General features: G+C 37.3%; 2 protein-coding genes across 3 annotated transcripts in view; one reads left to right on the top strand and one right to left on the bottom strand.

Moving 5' to 3' along the window:
• LOC109846565 (clustered mitochondria protein-like) overlaps window positions 1–6,166 on the top strand; it is a 20,686-nt gene extending 14,520 nt beyond the window's left edge. Inside the window, exons 20-30 of the mRNA XM_020415815.1 lie at window positions 542–673; window positions 1,320–1,475; window positions 1,566–1,634; window positions 1,927–2,085; window positions 2,245–2,301; window positions 2,395–2,435; window positions 3,114–3,233; window positions 3,324–3,633; window positions 3,715–3,822; window positions 4,583–4,654; window positions 5,400–6,166. Of these exons, the coding sequence (XP_020271404.1) occupies window positions 542–673; window positions 1,320–1,475; window positions 1,566–1,634; window positions 1,927–2,085; window positions 2,245–2,301; window positions 2,395–2,435; window positions 3,114–3,233; window positions 3,324–3,633; window positions 3,715–3,822; window positions 4,583–4,654; window positions 5,400–5,495 (1,320 nt within the window). The 3' untranslated portion in view covers window positions 5,496–6,166. The remainder of the gene's footprint in view (window positions 1–541; window positions 674–1,319; window positions 1,476–1,565; window positions 1,635–1,926; window positions 2,086–2,244; window positions 2,302–2,394; window positions 2,436–3,113; window positions 3,234–3,323; window positions 3,634–3,714; window positions 3,823–4,582; window positions 4,655–5,399) is intronic.
• Window positions 6,233–17,774, bottom strand: LOC109846575 (bZIP transcription factor TGA10-like). Of its 2 annotated transcripts, XM_020415826.1 has the most exons (11): window positions 17,724–17,774; window positions 17,199–17,299; window positions 16,733–16,785; window positions 16,482–16,619; window positions 16,314–16,382; window positions 16,180–16,239; window positions 15,970–16,047; window positions 15,585–15,645; window positions 15,209–15,480; window positions 7,399–7,641; window positions 6,233–6,915 (listed from the first exon to the last, which is right to left on the bottom strand). In XM_020415826.1, the coding sequence occupies exons 1-11, from the start codon at window positions 17,768–17,770 to the stop codon at window positions 6,766–6,768; spliced, it is 1,272 nt and encodes a 423-aa protein (XP_020271415.1). In that variant the 5' UTR covers window positions 17,771–17,774; the 3' UTR covers window positions 6,233–6,765. The 2 variants fall into 2 exon arrangements, with proteins under 2 accessions (XP_020271415.1, XP_020271422.1); XM_020415833.1 differs by lacking the exon at window positions 17,724–17,774 and having other exon boundaries at window positions 16,733–16,805; window positions 17,199–17,298.

Genomic DNA, 18,183 nt, shown 5'->3' with positions numbered 1-18,183 from the left:
AAAAAAAAAAAAAAAAAAAAAAAAAGAAACAAAAGAAACAAAAAAAAAAATTATAAGATGGTCTGAACCATTTGAAATGTCTAGACAACAAAGTATTGATTTTTAAGTTTATTACTTGATAGAAGTTCAAAACTAATATTGCTTCTTAACCTGATAACATATTTAGTGGGTAATATTAAAGGAAGATGCAAGATTACCAGAAAAAGAAAGGGCAAGATTGAAAACATGTGAACTGGAAGATAACTAGGATTTACTTTTTAGATTGAGAATATGCTCTTTTATTAGATATAATGTATAATTGACAACTATGAAAGGGGGCACGTGCCCTACCTTGGTTAAAATCTAGATCCGCCTTTATATGTTCGTTATCTTCTGTGGAAATTCTGTTTCAAGAATTTAATCCCTAGTGGATGAACTTGATATATTGAGATGTAATAGCCTTAACGAGTATTTCTTGTAAGACAGTTATAACTATGATATACCATTATAATAAACTCATGGAGTTATCATCTTAATATGAAATTCTTTCATTTTTGGCCAGGATACTCTTAGGGACTGCCAGGACCATGATCTTGCACCAGCTATCTCACATTTCTTCAATTGTTTTTTTGGACTTATATTGACTCCTTCTGAGAAAGGTGCTACTGACTGTATGCAAACAAAGCCTCAAAAGGTACTTGAAATTTGCAAAACCTGCATCTTTCAACATTCAGCTTCTAGGTCTTCATGTCAATGCATCTCTATATGTTTTCTTGTATCCGTGCATGCTAGTGAAACTTTTCATAGTTTGGGATACTTGTTCTTCCATCATATGCATGCTTATTGATACTTCAATCTGATAGCATAAGTACCTCAAGTAAGAGTGACATAACCCATAGGTGTACACTTGATTTCCAGTACTTGAATGCCAACTACAGTAGAGGTTCATTATTATGCTAACATAAACTGTGAAATCTTTGTTAAATATTTTAACCGCCTTGCATCTCTCTGCCCCTCTGTCCCTTCCTCTATCCCTCCACACTACGTATAACATGCCATTTTTTATTACTAGTATCAAGGTTCTTGGAGGCTGGCTCCCACTTTCATAAGTTTAAAACTGAATGGCATTGCCCTTGCCTGGGGGATGGGTAGTTGCCACATAACAAATGGTTAATAATCTATGGCATGATCATACCACCATTTCTACTTTGATGATTATTACTTGTCTGTTAAACACTCTGCATGGAACATGTGTATCCTTCCTCTCATTTGCTGCCTCCCTGATTCTCTCTTCTAAAGTTTAACCTGCAGATCACTTGATACTTGATTTTGATTTCCAGGACCACTCAGATGTCCAGTCTGCACGCAAATCAGGTAAAAGGCAAACAAAGTGGAGTTATGGGACAGTTTCTAGGACAAGTCAATCCGCATACATGTCTTTGACTTCTGAAGGACTCTGGTCATGCATTCAGGAATTTGCAAAATCTAAGTATCAGGTAGTGTGAACCAGGATTGAGCCCCTGGGCATCCTCTATTAATATACTTCCATATATAAAATTGTCTAAATTTCTTCTTATCAAATGTAGTTTGAATTACCAGAGGATGCAAAGTCAAGAGTAAAGAAGGTTTCAGTTATCCGAAATCTTTGCCAAAAGGTACACCTTTTTCCTAGTGCATGGTGCTGAAGATATCAAATAGAATCTTACTGTCCTAGTGCACAATGCCGAAGATATCAAATATGATCTTATCCAAGTTTAGTTTCACACAGTAAATCATCTTTTTTTGGCTCACCTACTCCGTGCTTGATTCTTTGAGCTGGTTTAGGATCATTATTGGTCTTAAATGTAATTGCTTTTTTTGCTATATCTGATGAGTATAATCATGTTTGATTAGTTCAGATTGACATTTTAAATATTATCTATTCTCAATTTTCGTGAATTCTAACAGGTAGGCATAAAAATTGCATCACGGAAATATGATCTTGGTTCTGCATCACCCTTTCAAAGTTCAGATGTTCTAGACCTCATGCCAGTTGTTAAACATTCAGTTCCGTTTTGTTCAGAAGCAAGGGATATAATGGCAGCAGGGAAAAATCGGCTTGCTGAGGTATCTTAGCAGTTAGCATACCATTTCCATTGCAAATTATGCGTCATATAAAATTTTGGAACTAATCAGTCTTCTGAAAGTGTTCATTTATGTTCATTTTGCACTGTGCTCCATATCCAGTTATGAATGTTATGGTTTAAAATGTTTCCTGTTTTATAGGGATTATTAAATGAAGCCTACACTCTTTTTTCTGAAGCATTTTCCATACTTCAACAAGTAAGCTATTTTTTGTCTGTTCCTGTCTACATTCTGTAGTACCTCAGCATTTCAGCATTGATGTTTCTAAAAGTTGGAAGCCAATTGATACAGGTCACAGGTCCGATGCACAGAGAGGTTGCTAATTGTTGCCGGTAATTACTTGTGTGATATTTTATATATGTTTACAATGTTTGGTATATAACTCCATGTAATATTAGAGTTTTAGTGATTGAACATAAAGTACTTAAGAAAAGGAAAAACAGCCTATTCCACGTCTTTCCTATTTTTACTTTTAGCTTACTCTATTATTTGAAATTATTGCTACTAATATCATATATAGAGGCAGTTCTAAATGAACTGCTGAAATAGTGAAATTGGGCGTTTAATATTGTTTTTGCTAGAGCTGGCTATGATTAGGGAGAAACTTGGTATTGAGGGTTATGTTCTATAAGGCCCTATATGCTACTACTTAGGCTGGCCATCTGACATTGTGGCCAAGATTTTTTTTAGAATTTCTGCTCTTTAGTCTGCTTTGGCCTGTTATATTTCTTTATCTTGATGATTGCAAGGCATACATAAAGTTCTGGAGGAATATCCAAAATTTTGATCTGCATTAATCCAGAATGTCGCCAACTTTTCGCCTTAGGAAGTATGCTATGTGTTTTCAGCACTTGATCTATTCTCTATTTCTAATCTGCATGTGGTCATCTGTTAGAAAACTGATACTGTCAGATTTTCCCTCCTCTCAGTTGTGTGCAGAAGATAAAGATTTACTTGTCTATGACAAAGGTTCACACTTTCATTGACGGTGTACACATCTGAAATTTCAGGTATCTTGCCATGGTTTTATATCATGCAGGCGACCTGGCTGGAGCCATTATGCAGCAGCATAAAGAGCTAATCATCAATGAGCATTGCCTTGGCCTTGATCACCCTGATACAGCCCACAGGTTTTGTCTTATCCTTGGTGTTTTTGGTGGTTCTATTGTTTGAATCTCTTTATCTTTTACCAAGTTGCTCCATTGTTATGTTGCTTTCAGTTATGGAAACATGGCTCTCTTCTATCACGGCCTCACTCAAACAGAGCTGGCTTTACGTCACATGTCCAGAACACTGTTGTTGTTGAGCCTATCAACAGGCCCTGACCATCCTGATGTTGCAGCAACTTATATAAACATTGCAATTATGTATCAGGATCTTGGGAAAATGGATGCTGCACTGAGGTACTTGCAGGAAGCCTTAAAGAAGAACGAGAGGCTTCTTGGTCCAGAACATATTCAAACCGCAGTTTGTTACCATGCTCTTGCAATTGCATTCAACTGTATGGGAGCCTACAAGCTCTCTCTTCAGGCATGTCACTCCAAGTACACGGCTATTGGCCTTTGTTGTTGGTTGTATTATGTTGTAAGAATTTCTTGTTTCTTATTACAGCATGAGAAAAAAAACTATGATATACTTTCTAAACAACTCGGGGAGGAGGATTCACGGACGCGAGAGTCAGAGAATTGGATGAAGACATTTAAGATGCGTGAACTGCAGGTAACTAGCATTTCTTATATTGTCAGCATGTTGAAGTCTCTAACTTATAGTGTTTTGCTTCTTTCGTAAGGAACCATGCAAATATAATGTGGTTTACTTGTGGAAGAAACATAATTTTGAAAAGTGTGAATGGAAATGAAAATATGTTTTATCAATTGGAATTCTAGAGAAAAGTTTGTTGGGAATCTATACAACTTATGAGAAAATGTATTTTGTTGGAAGGTGACTAAGGAGAATGAATCACTGGAAAATTAATGAGTATGCTGGAAACATGCTTAATATTATGAGAATGTTGAGAATTTGATCTAAGATAGCTAAATTACTGGAGAATGTTTTAATGATATTTTTACATAATTATTGCCAGGTTTAACCTGTACTCACGGAACAGGGTTTAAATGAAGTTTCAGTTATTGTTAAACTGAAACAGCAGTTTCCACAAATTTTACACGTTATCTTCCAAAACCTGCCATGAAACTGATTTTTGTGTATATTGTATGAATTTGGTACAGTACTAATCAGTAATTGCAATTTTACTTTCTAAAATAATACTACATTTCTATGTAAATGCTCTATTTCCTGAGATTTTAGTTGGTCCTAGGAATTCTGTATCTGATGATCTGACTAAATGCATATATCAGCCACTTCAATAGAAATGAAAGTTAATGTTCAAAGCTTCAAATGCTCAGGATTACCTGCAGCATTCAAATTGTTTTTTTTTACCTTACTCTTTTTATGATTCAATGTGTTATTTCCATGGCAGGTTAAAGCACAGAAACAGAAAGGTCAGGAGTTGGATTCGGCTTCTGCCCAAAAGGCTATTGATATTCTGAAGGTACATTCTTTTATGTTCTGTTTTTTCATGATATACTAGTCTTCTGGTGCACATGATATGTGCATGATACAATACATGCTTGAAGTACGAAGAAATTTTTTTTAACAACGTATGTGAGGAAAAAAGGGTGTAGCAGAGAGCTTACTGTAACTCATGATGTCAACTAAATTTGTACATTCTTAATTAATCAAAAAACTAATTTTGAGAACTCACCGTAACTCACCGCAAGTACAGAAAGAGAGCTGGATGCTTGTATATAACAAACACGCATGTGCACACACAAAACTTTGTAAAGATATAGCATATAAATAAGGAATACTATTAGCCTGGCCAGAGAGGTGAAGACCAGTGGTGTGAGGCAACAAAAAGTTAGAAGAATAATCTAGTTATTGGGATTTTGATTTAGATTTAAATCGTGAGTGACAAGGCTGGTCTAGGTTATGTGATGTTACTACATTGAGATTAATATGGATGATGCTGCCATGGGTTGGAGAGTTGCTAAATCATGTAGAGCCAATAATTTTGTGGACTGAGAAACTGATGGGAAAATTATAATTAGATTTTGTAACTTTATAGTTATTGGTTAGATCATGAAACAATTACATGCAGATATTTGAGTTTTAGTGTGCCATGTGAGGAAGTTCTGTCCTTTGTTCATTGGCCCTCCATACCCTGTTTGTGTACTTGGGTGTATAAGAGGTCCTATGCTCTTAACTTTTTTTTTCCCTTTCCATTCTTTTAACAGGCTCATCCCAATCTAATACAAGCATTACAAGCCACAAGCGGCGGAGGTGGCAGGAATGCCAACCTATTGAGAAACTGTCCCTCGAGGAAGAGATGAGAGGGCCGCGCTGCTGCTGAAGCTCGAAAGAAAGCAGCAGCGAGAGGTCTCCTTGTTAGCCAGAATATTGCTCCCGTCCAACCTCTACCACTCGCTCAACTCCTCAACATCATCAACAATACTTCAACAGCTACAGAAACTGCCCACTCATCTGAAACGAAGGATCCTAGTGACAACCCCACGCCAAATGGTGCTGTTATTGGTGACAAGGACACAAATAGATCGGCTGACAGCCAAACTCCTGCAGGCTTGGGCGGTGGGTTGGCTTCTCTTGATTCCAAGAAGCAGAAACAAAAGGCGAAGAATGCAGCATGAACAATCAGAAGCATTTTAGAAAACATGATCACACGCCACATTTTGAAAGTGCTTAATATGTTACGATTCACAGCTGGGAGTTCTGTTGCTGGGGACCTCAGATCCCAGATGGTATAATTAATAAGTGGCCGCTTGACAACTTTTTTTTGATTTAATTTTGTTACATTTTCTCTTTGCAGGCCACAGTTGTTTTGTGCCTGTTTTACTCTGTATACCGAATTTAAAAGCATGGCAGGGAGGGTGTTCAGCATGTAATAGATGGGTAGAGTTCATCTCAGCACTTTTTCTGTTGGAGAATCCAGAAATGTAGCTGAAAATTGTTGAAGTTACAAAATTTTTTTTCTTCTCTTCATTCACTTTGGTGCTGACAAAAATGGAAGATTTGTCTTTGTATTGTGATTTTTGCGGTGGGTTGCTCTTTCTTTGATTAGGCAATAAAGGAAAATACTGTATGGGAAGAAAAGAGAGAATGATACATGACATTCCATGAAGTTTAACCCATATATTATAATTACTAAATCAGCACATTATTGGCTGTACTAATTGAACTGCAGTTAAACGATTATCGCTGCCAACCACTGTATTCAAGTGAAGACAGTTGTCCTTCTGATGAAATGTCTTTTTTCTTCTTTTTTTCTTCTTTCCCTTATTGTGTTTGATGCAACAAATGATGTAAGAAGTAAGATCGAAATAAGTTCCCTACGAATCAATAAAACAGACAATCGTATCGATGCGATAATCATCGATTTTAAAGTCTACACGTTATTTATCCTTCCTCTTATATGATTTTCTTCAAGGGATCCTCTATGACCTTAATTCCCTTTAAAGTAACATGCAATCAGCAAAAATGTATTCAGTATTTTCTTCTGTAACTGTCATTGGTTTCTAATCTACAAAATTTCCTCAAGAAAGAACTGACAGCATCTGTACATCTCTCTACAAATCTTTTCGACGTCTAAAAGTTTCTTGGACGAGCCATCCACAGTGAGCTGAGGGCTCGAAGACGATGAAAGTAGTCTTCCATCGCCAAGAAGCACAACGCAGCTTGTCTACCACTTAGTATCTGGTGAAGCCTGTGGATTGTGTGCTGCCTCAGGTTGTCTGCCTGCAAATTTGCAATTGAAATTTCTTAATTTTTTCCCCTTTTTTGGCACGTAAACGCTCAGCAGGGGAGAAAGAAAAGTACAGGATTATAATTAAAACGAGTAATCACAGGCTTGTGTGTCGATACGACGCTTGACTGGCGTATTATACTGTAAAAAAAAATTATTCATGAACTAAATATCATGAATTTTTATTTATATTTTATAAAGCCACGTCAATAACTTTTGGATAAAGTTGTTAACTATATATCAGGGACTTTACACTACTGTTATATAATTATCAAGGACTAGATCTCAGGTACTATCATAAAACCATCCTTAGTGACATTTTATGCTAATGTAGAAACTTTTGGTATGTTTGCAACAAAATAGTTTATGATATTTTACGCAGAACCCTGAATAGTACATGATACATAGTTACTGCCTATGAAACTTACAGTTTATGTATTAATTGTGTGTAGTATTGGATATATAGTAATTCTTACTTGTATAACAAAAGCTTCAAGGTTGTTGAGCTTGTTGATGGCAACCGAGTACATCTGACCCATGTAGCCGGCAATGTCGGAGGAGAAGCTCAGAGCATCGGAGACGACAGTCTCCGTCAATGACCGGTTAAGGGTTGCAAGCCCTTGGCTCAGTGCTTCTTCTGTCTCCTGTGCTGACTGCTGCAGACTGCAGATTCCCAAGAGTTGCTGCTCTGATAATAGCTCAATGTGTCTTGATACAATCTAATTAATTAAGCAAACACAACCACAGATTTGTAAAATCAGAGATAATATCCAGTGTAATGATAACAAAACTATATCATGAACTGTTGGGGGCTTTGCAGAAAAAAATGAACTAACATTTGTAATAGAGAAAAAAAAGTCATAAAAGTTTAATCTTCACCAAAGTGATACATGACTTCAGAATATCGTTCATGAGAATCAACTAAAATAAAATTAACTACTTTTATTTCATACTACCATGAATTTTATGATAAATACCATCTTTTGGATGAAATTAATGATTCTCATGTTTTATGAAATTTATGATTCTCAATTTTTATGATAATGAATTTTTCAAATCCCAGGTAGATGCTCGTATGATAGAATTGGATTCAATTACTGAAATTCCAAATTCAAAGTATAAAGTTCACCAGATCAAGAAAACCTTTTTCGCGAGATGGAAGCGAAAAGGCGATCGAAGAGGCGAAAAGGTGCATGGCAGCACGTTCATCCAGGCGGCGATTAGTCTCTATCAACAATAGTAACATCACAATTACTCCTTTGCTTTCCATCAATCCACCCACAGTGCCACCCAAAACAGGCCCTCCGCCTTCCCAACCACCCACAGTTTTCTCCTTCCCTCCTCCTCCTCCTTCCATCACTCCCAAACCTTAGCAACTTCCCTCTTCTCCGCCACTTTACTCCTCTTTCACAGACCTCTTTAAGGGTATTAACTCATCCTCCTCTCTCTGTCCACCCCTCCCTCCTCCCAAAAGGGTATCCCCCCCCTCCATGAAGGAGGCTGGAAGACAGTGTCCAACAAAAAGAGACCCAAGCATCCCAACCCCCCTCTCTGCTCCCCCTAAGCCTAAACCTTCTAGGTGTTTTTTCTGTGGTGACAAATTCCATATAGCTAGGAACTGCACCTTGGGAGATTTCAAATGCTTTGCTGGCAATAGAGTTGTGCACACTTCGATCTATTGTCCTAGCAAGAACAACCCTCCTCTCTATAACATCATCCCCTCCGCTCCTTCTCCCCTTCCTCTGTTCATCCCAAACATCGAGCTGCCACCCTCAGTCATCAACAACATGAAGGAGTATTCTAGTTATGGTTTTTTTGAACTCCAAGTGGGCAACCCTTCTTCTTTCGGAACTCAATGAGAATCTGGAGTACCACCTCAAAGTGGATAGATGGACATACAAGATCAAGTGTTCCTCCCCCTCGGCTTTCTTCATTCAGTTTCCCAACGACGAAACCCTAGCCATCGCCTGCTCCAAGGAGTTCTTCGATATGGGTACTTTTGGAGGAGTCTTTACCCCGTGGGCTGAGCAAAGGGGCCTTAAAAGTTCTTCCAAAATTTATGTATGTCTGGGTTGAGACTCTAGGTCTCCCTCTTCACTTATGGGATTCAGATTTTAACATGCAGTTGTTAGGGGATATTGGAGACGTTATCACTGTCTCAGACGATGTCATGATCAAATCTAATACCAGAGAGCGTAAAGCTATGCTTAGTGTTCGGGACACTGCTGAGATCCCAAGATCTGTTATCTTTCGATATTCTTCCCTAGATGATAGTCACACTATGGAGTGATCTGTTCAGCTTAGGGAGTGGGAAAACCACTGCCGGAAAAGAAAGGTAATGTCTTGAGTATTTTGAGCATTTTATTAGGAAAGAAGGAGAACCATCATCCTCATCAAAAGTTCCTCCCTCCCTCAACCCATCATCGACAAAAGCAAACCAAGCAGCAGCAGCAACCACCAACTAGAATATAGAATCAGTCCCCATCCATATTGACCACAAAGGGAAAAATGTCATGGATGTCGGGGGGGAGGGGACCTCTCTAGGTGAAGTAGCCCCAGCTAAGTTCATTGAGGTCGTCTTCAAGGGGGTCCCTATCAAGATTGCAAAAGACTCCTGGGAACTGCTCTCTTTAGCCTTTCCTCATCAGCCCGCAGCTTCAACAGTTCCTCTGCTCTCCAACAACCAAATCCCTCCCGTTAACATCAACAACTCATCAGAATCCATGGATGTCGTCTCATCATCAGACCCTCCTTCAGGCTTCGAGCATGTTAAGAAACTGTCCAAAAGGAAGTCCTCAAAAAGGATGCTCGCTCACCTGCCTCACAGAAAGCACATAGCGTTCATGAAAAGGAGTCCCCCCCAGGTGGAAATAAAGGTAAATCTCTAACCCCATCTATGCCTATTTCTTCAATCTGCATAGACAAACTCCGTGACATTGCTATTAATTGCGGCATCCAAGAGCCAGTTGATCCCCTAGGACTTTCAGATCTTCAAGCTATGGAAAAAGTCGGGACCAACCCCACCTAATTGTGATGGTTTCTAGCATTAAGTTGTCTTCCATATCAAGTAATGAAGCTTGGTTCATGGAATGTGAGAGGGTTAAATAATCCTACTAAATGTAGATTAGTGAAAGTCTGTATTCAGTCAGCAAATATAAACCTAGTGAGTCTTCAAGAAACACAACTTTCTTCCATCTCTCCCAGAACCCTCAATAGTTTGGGGAGTAGCAGTATATTCTCTTGGTCGGTTTTAGATGCCACGGAATCTAGGGGGTATTCTGATGGGTTGGAAAGAGTCATTATTTTCCTGTACATCATCGTCTATTGGTATATTCTCAGTTACTGTCTTCCTGATCCACAAACCTTCAAATTGGAAATTTGCTGCCACTATTGTTTATGCTCCTCACGATAAAGACGATAGAGAGGTCTACTGGTGGGAATTATCCAGGATTAAGCAATCCACGTCATTGGCTTAGGTAGTTTTTGGAGATTTTAATTTGACTTTAAGTTTAGATGAGAGAAGTGGTAGACTGGCTCCATTAGAGATATCAACTCCTTCAATTATCTCATTGACTCCTTCCAACTCCATGATCTTCCTCTCAGTGGTAGAAAGTTCACTTGGTCTAACCAAAGAGCCAATCCAGTTCTAGCTAGGCTTGACAGATTTCTCATATCCCATGATTTTGAGTCCCATTTCCCATTTCTGGTTTAGTTTGCTTATTAATCTCCCTGCTCGGATCACTTTCCTATTATTCTATATTCTGGTGGTCTCAGTCCTTCGCCAGTGTTCAGATTGGAAAAATCATGGTTTACCATTCCCTCTTTCTTTCCTTTTATTCAGTCGTGTTGGATCTCCTTCTCATCCCACAATGACCATTCAGCCTCCCTCCCTCTTAAAATCAAACTCATCAGGAGGAGGATCAAATGGTGAAAAAGACACGTTCTTCAATCCAACTCTCAGCTTGCATCCAAGGCCCTAAATGATCTTGATCATCTCAACTGTTTAGAAGAATCTAGACCCCTTTCTGATTATGAACTCCAATACAGAGTTAACCTTAGAGAGCTCCATTTTTCTCTGGCCAAAGCTGAAGAGATTAAATGGAAATAGAGAACTAGGATCCAATGGCTTAAAGAAGGAGATAACAATACAACTTTTTTCCACAGAATTGCTTCTCACCATAGGAGGATCAACTTCATTCCCTACCTTTCCATCAATAACACTATTCTCTCCTCTGAGTCAGATGTCAATAACACAGGCATTCTATGACTATTTCTCTAATCTTTTCCAAGCTCAACCAGCCTCCAGATTCAGTATCAATTGGAATCATCTTTATCCTCCCTCTCCTGTAGACCTTTCTACCTTGGACTCATCCTCCTCAGTAGACAAAATCAAGCATGCAGTTTTTGACCTACACCCAGACAAATCCCCAGGGCCTGATGGTCTCCCTATTCATTTTTTCAGAAAAATGGCATGTCATTTATCAAGATGGTATATCCTTTATCCAGTCATTACACTCTTGATACAAAACCTCTTCATAACATCAACTACTTTTTTATCTGTCTCATTCCTAAGAAGGAAGGGGCCAGCTCTCCAGCTGAATTCAGACCCATGAGCCTTATCAATAGTTCAGTCAAGATCTTCACCAAAAGCTTAGCCAACCAGCTCAAGCCTCTCATTCCATCTTTGGTAGACAAATCTCAGTCTGCTTTTCAAAGTGCAAATCTTCTCTTGACTTAATCCTTCTGGCTCATGAGATGATCAACTGTCGCTCTTCTGGCAAAAAAGAACTGTGTACGATAAAAGTGGATTTTTTCAGAGCTTTTGACTGTGTTCATTAGGACTTCCTTCTCTCCCTTCTTAAAGCCAGAGGTTTTAATCCCAGGTGGTGCCTCTGGATATCCCACATCCTCTCTTCAGCTAAATCTGTAGTCCTTGTAAATGGTTCTCCAACCACCCATTTCAAATGCCATCGAGGTCTAAAACAGGGTGACCCCCTCTCTCCTTTGCTCTTCCTGTTGATTGTGGATGTCCTAAACAAGATGATATCTACTAGTATTCAGGCAGGAGACCTTTTTGATCTTAACCTTAAAAGAGAGCTAAATTCTATAAGAACCCTTCAATTTGTAGACGACACTCTCATTTTTTGTAAAGCATATCATAATGACATCATTACCCTTAAAACTATCTTGTTCATTTTTGGCAACATCTCAGGTCTCAATGTTAATCACTACAAGTCATGTCTATACTACCTGGGCATAGTCCCTAGTAGGGGAATTCATCTGGCAAACAAGCTTAACTGTTTTATTGGCTCCCTCCCTTCTCATACCTTGGTCTTCCTCTCAAAAAAGGTACCCTCACTAGACGGGAGTGGCAACCCCTTCTAGATTCCTTCTCTAAGAAGTTAGCTTTGTGGAAAAACAAGTCTCTGTCTATTGGTGGAGGACTTACTCTCATAAACTTTGTTATATCCTCTCTCCCTTTATATTACATGTCATTTTTTAAACTTCCAAGTTTGCTCATCAAAGCTATTGATAAAATCAGAAGAAATTTCCTTTGGGGTGACTACAAGCAGTCCTCTAAACCTAAATGTCTGGTCAACTGGGGTAGAGTTTGTAAAGCTAAGAGTGAAGGAGGTTTAGGTGTCATTAACTTGCAACCATTCAACCTTGCTCTGCTTTCTAAATGGATTTGGAAAATCCTTGACAATAAGTCTTATATCAGCAAAGTCATCTTCTCCATTTACTCTGTAAACGACTCCAACCCTGTATCTAATCCCCTAAAAGTTTCAACATCTAATCTGATTAAAGACTTATACTTAATTCAAGACCCTTTCCAGGTCCGCTGGACTCTCGGAGCTGGTTACACCTGCAGATTTTGGCAGGACAAATGGTTGGGGGACAACACTCTCCAGTCTCTTCCCTAGAGTGTTCAAATTAGCATTCTCCCACAACACTTCTACATATTCTCAAGGTTTATTCATCCATAACACCTGGAAATGGCACCCAATTCTCAGAAGAGGATTCACAGCAGAGGAGAGATCTGATATCACCAAGCTCTACCTTCTCCTTGAGTCAACCAAGCCACCAGATGTATTAGTCCAAGATGGTATAACATGGCCTCATCTCTCATCAGACGAGTTCTCAGTCAAGTCCTTCTACAATATTCTCAACTTTAGAGGTACCACCTACCATCTTTCAAATTTTATCTGGAAATCTCCTGTCCCTCTCAAAGTTAAGGGTTTTTTGGATTTTGAGTCATCATAAACTTAATACTAAGGATAACCTATCTAAGAAAGAATGGACAGGAGACCCCATATGCTCTCTGTGCAGCACTAAAACTGAATCTCATAACCATCTCTTTAATAACTGCTCTTTCACTAGAAATGTTTGGGTAGTCCTCATCCCATACGAGCAGATTGGGAACTGGCCTCAAGAAGTGGACCATCTTATCTCTGCCAAGCCCAACCTCTTGGCTAATTTGAAGCTTAGAGCCCTCTGGAGGGTTCTCCTCCCTTGCTGCTGGTGGTGGATTTAGAATAGTAGAAACAACCTCATATCAACGATGTCCATATTTCACCTCACAATATATACCTCTAATGTTGCTCGTTTTACCTTGTTCTAGACAGGAGCATCTAGTAGTAGAAGGGCCGCCTCTCTTCACAAGGCTGCCATTGATCTCGGTCTAAAGGAGCTAGCTAAAGAAGGGGCGGGAAACATAGCAACGGACAACTTCTAAGCAGGATTCACTCGCTATCCTTTTGAAGTATCTAGTATAGTGTATTGTAATTATTTGTGTTGTCTTAAGTTTATCAGCACACTCTTCTATAGCCTGAGCCCTGGAAGGATGGAAACAAGGCAGATGTAGCCTGGATGGTGACGACAAGGTTCGCTCCCTACCGTCTACATCAGGACCTCTCACCCTGTTTTTCAGTTAAAAAAAAAGATAGAATATATATGATGAGTGGGTGAGATGTTTTCCCCCCTTAAACTGTAATATTTTAACTCAAGTTTATCCAATAATATATGCCTGTTTAACATATTTATTCTAACGCTAAACGTAAGTATAAATACTTATGTAATCTCTCTTTCTATTTGCACATATCAATATTACTTGAATCTCTGGATGCTCAATTTCTAGTGTATCTCCTTCTCATATTCCAGAAAATCTGCTTTATTAATTACAGAAAATATATGAAGTTCAAAAGAAGTCATCTACTGCTAGTAGGGGTAAACAAAGTAAGAAAGAAGAAATATAATACATATATGTGAAACATTTTTTTAAAAAGAAGGAATTTCAATAACATACTCCTCTTTAACACTTTCATCATCTTTCTTATTGCATTAAGAAAACAACTTCCCTTATACAACAAAAAAAACCATAAGTTGAAACCAAAGAGTACTCTGAACTAATCCAAATAATATTCCCAAATTCAATAGTACTCTTAACTAACCCAGCTTAAATCATATATCTTTCATCACCAACTACCCTTTACCAGCTTCAACATGAAGAAATAGTACTTTAAGACAAGAGAACCAGGCCAAAGTCTTCACACCTATAAAATCCCATTCTAACTAATCCAGAAAAAAATAAAAAAATAAAAAAAAGGCAGAAAAAAGAACACCTAACTGTCCTATTAACTGAGACCTTTCACCATTTTAGATCGTAGTTTCCTTATCTTCCGCACCTAAAATTTGATAGCCCCCCCCCCAACAAAAAAAGAAAAAGAAAAAAAATACTTGTCAATAATATGTGGAAAATAAATCCTCGAGCTTGATCCCTTCACTAGGAGGTGAAGTGATTACATCTCATATTTTTCTCACAAAAAGTAAAAAATAAAAATAAAAATAAAAACATTCTTCATCTACATCTTGCTTTAAACCAATATTACTTGTCAAGTAAAGAAACCTTCTCATATATACAGCTGCAATTTTTACTATATTTTCTTATAATCCCATCATTTTATGTGAAGATAATATTGAAAAAATTGGAAAAAAATGTGTGAAATTGACTATCACATAGCAACTTTTACTATTATTAATTCCATCAAAACTGTAGAAAAATATTTTGTTATTAAATTTATTATTATGTTTAATAAATGATACTGATTTTCTACAAAGCATTGTATAAATGAAGCGATTTTTATAACTTTTTAATGAACTCAAAACCCTATACATTAATTAATTAAGAAGTATATGATAAATTCCTCAAACTTATAAGGGATAAATATACCAAGAAATGAATTTAATCAAATAAAGTTCCATGAAGATTTCTATAAAATTAAGAACCTTGAGAATCTGAGAAGGCCTAAACCCTCCAATCCACAAGAAGCAGCGCTCCGCAGGAGAAACCCACATCCCAGAAACTATATGAAACACATCAAGCTTCACAATCACGCTCTTGAGCTTCATCATCTTCTCATAATGACCCAAATATTTGTCAACATAAGCCCTAAGCTCACTTTCAGGGAGGTTCTCTTGAACTGCAGCCTGCAGCTCACACGTCATCTGATGATGCTCCTCCTTCCATCTCTCATACTCCATGTTGAATGCAACTGCATCTAATTATATATTATAGGGAATTTTTTTTTGGAAGGGTTAGTTAAAAATTAAATATGTATAACAGTACTAATATATGAAGTTTTAGGGTTTGGAAGGTTAGTACTTGAGGTGAGCCCATTTGGGTTTGGAGGAAGGTTTTGGTTTACTCCACTGATGAGCATGCCCTAATTAATTACAAGAAGTAAATGGTGGTTAGGATATCAATTAGCATAGACTAATTAAGTATTATAAAGAAAAATAAGACGAATATTAATTCCAGGTCAAATATTAGGGCAACAAGAGATATATGGTACGTTAGAAATGTAAAATTAAGACCGTCATGCATGAATCGAAATTTTGTCGTAACAGATCAGAGATTTTTAAGATATATAATACCAGAACAATTAATGGGGTTTAAACCAAAGTTTAAGAAAAATATATCGTTGCATAAGATAATATATATTAGAAGTATATATGTAAATGGAGTTGAAGATATATATGAAATTAACCTGAGTTCTTGTACTTTGGAGTTCTTGTTCTAGGTGGAGTAGCTTGATCCTGCTATTTTCAAGTTGTTGAATATAAGCCTGTCAAATTAATAAATAAAAAGAAGAGAGGGGAAAATGTAAATTGGGGAAAGAAAAATAAAAAACAAAATTTAGGAGAATATGGTAGGTTAAGACTTCAGACGAGAGGTCTCATTCATCTGGTTGGCTTACTTTCTTCCTTAGCCTGCTTTTTCTTGCTGCTTCTCTATTTTGAGCAAGCCTTCTCAAAGTCTGTACCAAGAAGAATCATGAAGCTATTATAATTTGTTGATTTAATTGCATAAAATATCATTTAGTTGACTCACTTTGGCATCTGGGGTTTTAGGCCCTTCTTGATCTGAACTTGCTATTATGCTCTTGTTCTTTTCTTCATTCTGCAGAAGGGAAGAATAATTAATTATATGTCTAATTAATTGGGTCACTGAATTTTTTTTTATGCATGATATAAATTAAAGTGCATGTTCTAACTGTACTTTTAGTGAAGTTTTAATATCTTTCCCTTTTCCAGCCAAAGATGAAACGGCTCTTGGATTATCACGCTCCATTGGTTGTTCAATATTATATCTCTGAGAATTAGAATTGCTTGTTGAAGGGAGTAAACCAAGATCAACCTGAAAAAAAACGATTAGCGAAAAGACTAAGTTTAGGATATAAATGAAGGATTAATTAAATAGATTGAATAATATTAGTTTAATTTGATTCACATTTATGTGTGTATACGAACCTTGGTTGATGGTTCTATATTCATGGGCTCAGAAGGGAAAATGTTAAGAGTCTCTGCATACATGAATTAATTCCTGCAAGCATTAAACCTTCTGAAGGTGCAACTTTCAGAATTAATATTTGCATACGTAACAAAGTACAAGTTTAAATATAGAGAGGGGGAAATGAACTTATAGTTCCTGCAAATTAGGAAAAACTCAAAAATTAATAAGAAAAATATATATTAGGACGCTCAAGAAAACTAAATCACATATCTACGTACTTCTCTTGTGGAACCCTAAAAAGTTACTCTGAATTATGAAAAACTTGACTTCGTACAACTATCACTTCCATATGACTCTAAATCGAAGGAAATTAACATAAACCATTCAAGATGCAATTAGATTAGCTTAAAAAGGGAAATTTTTTTATAAAATCAAATTCAAATATAAGAAGATGATAAAAAGTAATTGATCGAAGATACTTACGCTTATGCTCTTGATCAACTGATGGATTATCATGCCCATCAAAATACAAGAAAAGAGATTGATCCAACTCCCCTATGTCATAGTTTCCTCCCTCCTTTGGCCTGTTAAATATCAAAGCAAACATAATACCGGCCTCAGTGTAAAATTAATCAAGTTACGAACTAGATCAAGCTGCTCTTCCAGGCCTTCACTTTGATCACGTGTAAAAGGACATATATCATGATCACAACTTGTAGATTTTTAGTGTTTGAATGAAACAAAGTGTTAGTTTTGCCGAAAAAGACAGAATTAATCAAAAAACTCATTCAAACAAAGTGTTAATTTTGGCGAAAAAGACAGAATTAATCAAAAAACTCTTCCTACCTAACAAGTGGAACCTTAAACTAAAGGATATACACACATAAAATTTAAAAAAAAAATGAAAATAACAAACTGAGTCATGCATGTACTATAAGGTTTTCTATATCTAGCTCTTACTGACTTCAAACAAAAAGATACAACATATAAAAGTGACAAATAAGTTACATGGAATTTTCATGCTTGGGATGAGAAGAAGAGGATTGACTCATCATTCCAAAAGAGATCATTTCTTGATCTTGGTAGCCATGAAATGATCTATGACCGCCCGCCATCAAAACCCTAACCTTCACCTCTTCACAAAAATTAAAGCAAGCTAGCTTGATCAAGGTTTCTTTTCTTTTTGAAGAAAAAAGAGAGAGAAAAGATCGAGTAGGGGTGAGGATAAGAGGAGGGTGGTGAGCTCACCGACTAAACTTTGAAAGTAGAGGACAAAAGCTGCCGAAGACCAACTGGGTTGCGTTTTTCTCTTGTGGAGAAGGTGAGATTAGCCGCCCTGTGTTCAGTTTGGTCACCTGAACATGGGTTGAGTTTTTAGAATACGGCACTAGCCATTTGTTTTGTCTCATTAATTTATTTATTATATGTTGTTGTTATATGTATATGTAAGTTAAGGTACTTGCATGTC

Source organism: Asparagus officinalis, chromosome 1 (assembly GCF_001876935.1).
Source record: "Asparagus officinalis chromosome 1, Aspof.V1, whole genome shotgun sequence".
NCBI lineage: Eukaryota > Viridiplantae > Streptophyta > Magnoliopsida > Asparagales > Asparagaceae > Asparagus > Asparagus officinalis.
The sequence above is the reverse complement of the archived record's forward strand: the minus strand, read 5'-3'. Positions and strand labels throughout refer to the sequence as shown.